Below are 7,128 nucleotides of genomic sequence, written 5' to 3'. Positions count from 1 at the left end.
AGGAATGCCAAGATATAAATGAAGCTAAGTGATGGGTGCTGTGAACCTCTCCATTAGAGGTTATAGGGACTCAAGCACCAAATACTTATAAAAGCTAAATCTCTGGATTAACTCTTCTAGCAATGCTAACCACCACCACCTTACTCAAAGCCCTGGCCCTACTGCATGAACACATCTGTAATAGATCGTTTCCAGACATGCTCTGGAACTCGGAGATTACTCTCCCACTTGCACCAACTGAGCTGGAAGTGAAGAAGCTGCAAGGTCTTGGGCAGAAAGTTAATTACCCTAGCATTATTTGTCCAGTACAAGACAGAAGGCAATGGGAAACCACAGCTAGATGAGCCTGTATTGAGATCCATTCATGTCAAAGGTGCTCCCCCCAGTAGCGGGAAACTAACATGAAAGCCTTGCAGCAAAAGGACAAGGAAAAATAAAAATAAAAAATAAATTGCACATAGGCATCAATGCTTATTCACACCACCATTAAAAATAAAACAGCAAGAGATGCAGTAACTCCCTGTTACTCTTTTGCTTCCTATCTCAACAGCTTCACAACTGAAAAGCCTATTAAAAAGAAGCCACTGGAAGATTAGTTTCAAGGTCGCAAAACGAACATCACTGTCAGCCAAATGATGACATCTTTCCGATTCAGAAAGGAGTTTGTCTGCAAAATGTATCAAGTTTCTGTGGGGCTCTCACCTGTTCTCAGTCCCAACTCACCTCGCACAGGTCAGCTTGTGCTGCAGAAGCACAACAAAGCATCAGCAGCCTGGCAGCCTCCTGGGAGAAGTAACCCCCACCTGCACTTATCAGACACCAGCTCTGGTCACCGAACAGTGACAAATCAGGTCATTCCTGAGAATTTTGAAGAATTTAATTTATTAAACACTCAAGTCAATGGTGAGGTGCAGTGATGCATTTCAGCTCTCCCTTGAGATTTAAAAAAAAGAAACGAGTTTGCTGCTGTTTCGTTACAGTATCCAAAGGTGGGGGGAGCCAGAGGCTTTTCCCCCTGTTTTTGCTTTTCTGCAATGTTTTCATTCATCATCCTCCAACCAAAAAGGTTAAAACTAAGGAACTAGTAGGATGTCATCAAATAGCAAGCAAATGCAAGCTGATTATGGGGGAAGCCATTTTCATTCAAAACATTTAAACTGCTTTCTGCTATCACAGAAACAAAATGCTGGATGGATACAATGGGATTTTACCAGCCCTCACCACCTATGCTGTTGAGGGCTGAAAAACAGCCTGCTCAACCCGCTGACAGGCCTCCAAACACACAGCAACAGAGACAAGGCAAAGGAAAACTTCACCTTCCTGAGTTTTCCAGAATAAGAAGTGCTTACATATGTATATACCCATTCAAGTCTTCTTTGGATCTCCAAACACTCAGATAGAGGGGCACCGGGTTCCTTCTGATCATCTTGGCAAGCAGCTTAACTGCTTTCATTGTGGAAAGGGCTGAAGAACTAGGAATAGAAACTACAACTTCAATTTAATACTGGCAGAGCAACGGGAACAAAAGAAGAACTGACAGGCATCCCAAGCTGGCAGTCTAAGTGCTGACTCTCAACCCCTCCATAGAAATTAGTGGTAAGACCAATCTTCTTCACCAAACGACTTAAGCAGATCTCAGAAAAGCCGACAGGATGATTAGCTTCTCTCCTCAGTTCACTACTCACAGGTCTTTAGTTTCTCTTCCCCTCCCTTACTGCCTCAGGTTATCCACTGCCAGGGGCAGAATGATGCACGGGTGCTACAAGGAGCGCTGTTCAGCCAGCTTCATCACAACATGCCTGCTGGGGTAGCATACTTTGCACAACACTAATTCAGGGCCTCCCTTTTTGCACAGACACGGAAGAGGAAGGAACCATCCTTCAGAATAAGAAAAACAAGAAGTCGGAGGCACAACAGGCAGGTACCTCTGCCCTTACCTCACTCCAAGATGATAAATCTGCTTTGGAAGTTCAGAAGGAAATCTATGCCCCAAGTTGTGCACGATACAGGATAAGGAGGCAAGAAACTAAATCATGTGTACAGCTCCTCAGTACACATTTCAAATCTAGGGATTAGTTAAAAGCAAAGCACTTGAATTCCCAGTCTTAATCTCCAGTGTCATGCCTAATGGGATATCACTATGGGGGAGAATCTCTCTCTCAGAACGCAGAGGAGAGTCTACTTAAGAAATCATATAAGGATCTGCATGAAACTGTGCTTTTTATATTGGGTCAAAATTAACATTTAAACAAAAAAAGGGTTGCATAAGATGCAATGAAGGAGAAAACAATGCCCATCCAAAGATTTAGGAAAAGGGAAGGGGGGGGGAGGGACCCAGAAAAGTGACTACATTAAAATTAATTCTATTCAGAAGCTGATTTGTACCACAGTGACACCAGAAATCTCGTTTTCTTGTCTGGGATATTAGAAAACTAATATCCCAGACAAGAATTTTAAGTTGCCAAATGACTGAAGTGGTGAGCGAGAGGTCAGAGACATCCCCCACACTCTTTTCTCAATAGGGAAACATGCAAAGTTCTGGATCTTGCCACCACCAACTGGAAGAGAGAAATATGTCCACAGATAACGATCATGAACTTAACTACTTTCCAGCTAGGGTGGCCATCATAGAGGACAGTCCAGTTGTCTTCTGTCGATACAAAACCAGACGGACGCCTTAGAGAAAAAATAGAGGACATAAAGATGTCCAGTTTCGTATCGACAGAGGACAAAGGACCGAGTAGCAGAAGACTGGAATGTCCTCTATGATGGCCACCCTATCTCCAGCATCTCTCCCACCTGCAAACACACACACAAAGCAACCACCATACAGACATCAAGTTCAGTTTACCGCAGCAAGCAAGCAGCATTTCAGGAACTCAAAGCACTTTGGATTTATGTGAATAAGTAAGTGTCTTCCCAAAACCCAGGTCTTTCAGCCCCCAACTTGTCTGCTTAAGGAATACATGCACACTTGGGGCTGCATAGCTGCTTGTGCCTAATCAGGACAAGGGAACTTGTCAGCCAAAGGCACAAAGATCAAGGCAGAAACGGGATTAGGAGATTTGTAGAGGAACTGCCCATTGTCTGTTATTGTTTAAGACTTAACACAAACCAGAAGATGCAAGGCTGTAAAAGCCCAACAGCACCTCCAAAGCTTTGCAGCTTGAAAGCAGCAATGCAAAAATGCCAAGGGCTGGTCATCAACTGATTAGTCTAATGCTTTTCACTCTGGTTCTGTTATTCCAACTAAGCCCCAGCATGATACCTTCTGAACAGCCATATGCTCAATGAAGATCTCCTAAAACCAGAGCTCAGCAACCCTTGCAAGATGGTGTACATCCTCTACACTAAAATGAATGGTAATCCCACCCTCTGCCTGGCTGCAATGGGCCTGTGTATTTTACCATCCTCCAACTAAGTACCTATTTAGCCCTATGCCTACAGGGTGATCTGCCAAAACGATGCAATGAGTGACTGCTCTCCTGGTTAGCTTCTAATCTACAGTCTGGATTTCCAGAAATGGACAGCTCTCTGGAGACTACTTGGAAAAGTAGCAGGGTAGCCTGCATCAGGGAAGTAGGAATCTGCAGACAGAAAGCTGGCATAAGCTCACCTTTTCCTGTCAGGGTACCAGATCCTGAGGTGGGACTTGCTGCAAACTTAATTGATTTTTCCAAGCTCCATTACTGTATCTGAATTGTTTTTCTTAAAAATAATTTGCATTTCTGGTTAAAATTTCCTGCTGGTTCCCTTCTCCCCCACAACATGCTACAGAGACCCAGCTATAATACCAATTTGCTGACAAGAGGCAGAACAGCTGTTCACTGGGAGGCCAAGGGGTGTTGAGTTTTAGACCTTTAAAAGCAACTTCAGCTGTATAACAGAGGGAAAAAAATGGATTGCAAAGCCCTGATGTTTCCCCAGTGCTGTTTGACAATCAGTGCCTCATCAGGAGAGCTGAACCAGTTTTGGAAATGGGCCATTTCTCCTGGAAAGAAGAAACTTCAAGACGCCCCTTTTAGAGACAAAGATTACTCTCTGACTTCAAGCCAAGTGGCTGCGAACACATCATCCAACTCCAAAAATACACGTGTTTCCAATTTACGGAAACACTCCTGGGTTCCAGGACTGAAACGAGACACCAGTACAGTAGGGGATGTTCTAAAACAATGACTCTAATCCAAATTCTTTGGCAGTTCCGTCTCCACTGTGCTTCTCCGTCCAGGAAATACTTCCAAAAGATGACAGAAATTGTTGTGCAGGGAAATGATCTTATGGAACCAGCAAGTTCCTGACAGAATCTCTCCCTTGCTAAACATGCACCCACATCTACCAGCAAACACATTAGACTGACCCTCTAGTCAACTTCTAGTGCCTACTTCTAGCTCTTCATCACCCAAAAGAAACAAGACTAAGCAGATCATTTGCCCAGATCATTCACAGAGTTGAGAACAGCACCGACTTGGGGGTGCCCAGGAACTGTTGGGTGAAATCACAGCAGGGACTGTCCTCCCCAGTGGGCAGGATTGCAGTAGATCCCAACTGTCACTATGGCAAGCAGCAGTGCAACTCTACCAATTTTAGCAGTGGGAAGCCAGTATACACCAACTATCATCACCAAGCTGTCTAACCTCGTTCCGTAGACCTCCTTTGAACATGCTTGTTAAGGTGTCAGCAGTTACCCACAGCTCTCCGATTCCAATCCCACTGTTGCCAACCAGTCTCTAATGTAGATAAGCCCTGCCACAGGGGCTGGATGCACCTCTAGACAGCTTTGATCTGGGCTAGTTTGAACTGTGCTTCACGTGTGAATCATTTTTATGCAGTCTGTGGTTAGGACATGGCCATTTTGCAGGGATTCTTGGGCAGAAGCTCTTGATCCCAGCCAAAAAAAAAAAAAAAAAAAAGAGGAGGTGGTAAGATTAAGATGCATGAGCAGACTTTTGCTGGTGACTATACAGGCTTGCTTATAAAACACCAAACATTTGGACACTGAAGAGCTTGAAACCATTAGATGATAGCTTCCCTTTTGTTGCTAAGGCAGACATCCAATGTCCAGCAACAGCTGCCATCCCACCAAAAGGGGCTGCACTGACAACAGCTGTACTGTGTTAAAAGGTCTCTGCGGATTACAGCTTGTCCTCCTAGCAGGTAACGGAGATGCCTGCTCCAGGCTTCCAGCTCGCTCTGGGCCCTGCCAACTAACTGTGCTGTGTTACTCAAGTCACCTGGCCAGAGAGAGCCTTCACACTGCTCTATAGATCCATTTAAAGACGAGAACAGATGCTCAGGAAAATCCTCATAGTCCTGGGAAACCAAATCCAAGGTTGAACTGAGAGTGTTGCTATGACCATTACCTAGATATTTTTGCTGGTATTTGGTATTTATTTTGGATTTGGTATTCCATCCACATTGTCAGAAACACCATAAATCCTGTTCCATTTTTACAGGCTGGAGCGAAGGCGAGTGTGACTCACTACACAGTAAAGAAGCCTTCACAAAACACTGCAGTATATGACTCAGATGAGAATACAGCTGAAACACCATTCTTATCAAGATATAAACCATATCCCAATGATTCACTTGGGGGGAGGAGGAGGAGGGGAAGGGGTCTGTGAAGAGACCCAAGAGCCATTTCTGAAGACAGAGCCTTTCCAAACAACACTTGGAAGCCAGGAACATGAAAGCCACGTCCCTCTGGAGTGGTCCATGACACTACGTATGCAAACCTCCCTCCAGAAAAGGTCACCGAATTCTTACCTCATCCTAACCTCCTAGCAGACTCCCCATTATCATCTCCCTTCCTCATCATCATACACATTTGACCCTCTTATATGATCTGCTGATTACTGGGAAGCTTTACAGGACCGCGGACTTTCAGCTAAAGAAGCAGTAAAAGAGGGTTAAGCTAGTTTAAAGAAAGAAAATTAATACCTCCCCCCAGTAGCATTCTTCTCACGTCACTCTGCTCGAACCTGTGCCAAGCGACTGCACAGTGACAGAAGGTGGGAGGGGATGAAAAGCAAAGCCCCACCAATAGATCCTGATTTAGAGGCCTTCCATGGCCAGAGGGCGTAATGATGCATCCCAATCCAGCTGAGTCCATTTCAGACCCTGCCACGGTGTTGCCATAAGAACCCCTCAGCGAGCTCTCAGACAAAAGGAGGCTGCCCTAATGTCTTGGTGCACCATGGTCCCAGCTGTCTTCAGGCAAATAGGCTCCAAACAGTTCCTCCCCACCCCCCAGAGAAGAGACAGGACTGGATGCAGCACTTGCTACATGCAAAACGAAGCAGCTTTAAATGCCACATTTGTGTATAGGCCAGGCTGTCACCACAGGTCCCACAAGATGTAAGGAAGATTCAGACTTCAAAGAACAAGCAAAGCGTGCGCAACTCGAAAGCCACACGGGCTCCGCACAGGTTTCAGGGGACATCACTTGTCCGCTGCTCGAGCGCAACGAACGCTTGCTTGTCACTGCAACGAGAGCAAGTGGAGACAAAACAACCTGTGATATCGGCCGGCCAGCCTGCCCGCTACCGAGAGCGCACGCCTCCCACAAGACAAAGGACACAGCCACGCTAAGGGACCACACCGGGTCAGCAGACAGTTTCCCGTGGAAACAGAAACACAAAAATAAGTCCATGTTTGTTCATCCGTTCTCAAGAAAACAGTAAGCACCGTCTTTCCCCAGCCCCTTCTCCGACAGGAGTTGGGGATCTTTCCCTGGCGGGGTCGGGGAACAAGCAGCTGATGCCTCACGACCAGTTCGAGCCCCCGGCACGCCGGCCTGAAACCTTCCCTAGACAAAGGTACACGTCTCTCCGCCTCCATCATAAAGCCAAATGCAAGCCCTGTCCTGCCGTGCCTAGCGCTACTCTCCGTCCCGGTCGGCGCGGCGCGGCGCGGCGCGGCGCGAGATGCCACCCGGGCGGCTTAGATGCAAAAACCGCCTCCTTCACCACCGACAAAAAAAAAAAGGATAAAACCGGCCGAGCGGATTCTCCCGAGGAAACCCGGACGGCTCCTATCCCGCTTCCTTCGTCAAGGACCGCTCGTGTTTGGGAGGAAAGGAAAGAGGAGCCCGTGTCGGCGCAAGGATGAATCAAGCCACAGTCAACTATG

The 7,128-nt window shown here is 46.4% G+C and overlaps 1 protein-coding gene across 1 annotated transcript in view; it reads right to left on the bottom strand.

Annotated features, from left to right (window-relative positions):
* Positions 1-7,128, bottom strand: part of TTYH3 (tweety family member 3) — a 100,955-nt gene that overhangs the window by 90,359 nt on the left and 3,468 nt on the right. The window contains exon 2 of the mRNA XM_025216434.1: positions 5,938-5,954. Coding sequence (XP_025072219.1) covers positions 5,938-5,954 — 17 coding nt within the window. The remainder of the gene's footprint in view (positions 1-5,937; positions 5,955-7,128) is intronic.

Source organism: Alligator sinensis, unplaced genomic scaffold, assembly GCF_000455745.1.
Source record: "Alligator sinensis unplaced genomic scaffold, ASM45574v1 scaffold500_1, whole genome shotgun sequence".
NCBI classification, from domain to species: Eukaryota; Metazoa; Chordata; order Crocodylia; family Alligatoridae; genus Alligator; species Alligator sinensis.
Note: the sequence above shows the minus strand (reverse complement) of the source record. Positions and strands in the feature narration are given on the sequence as shown.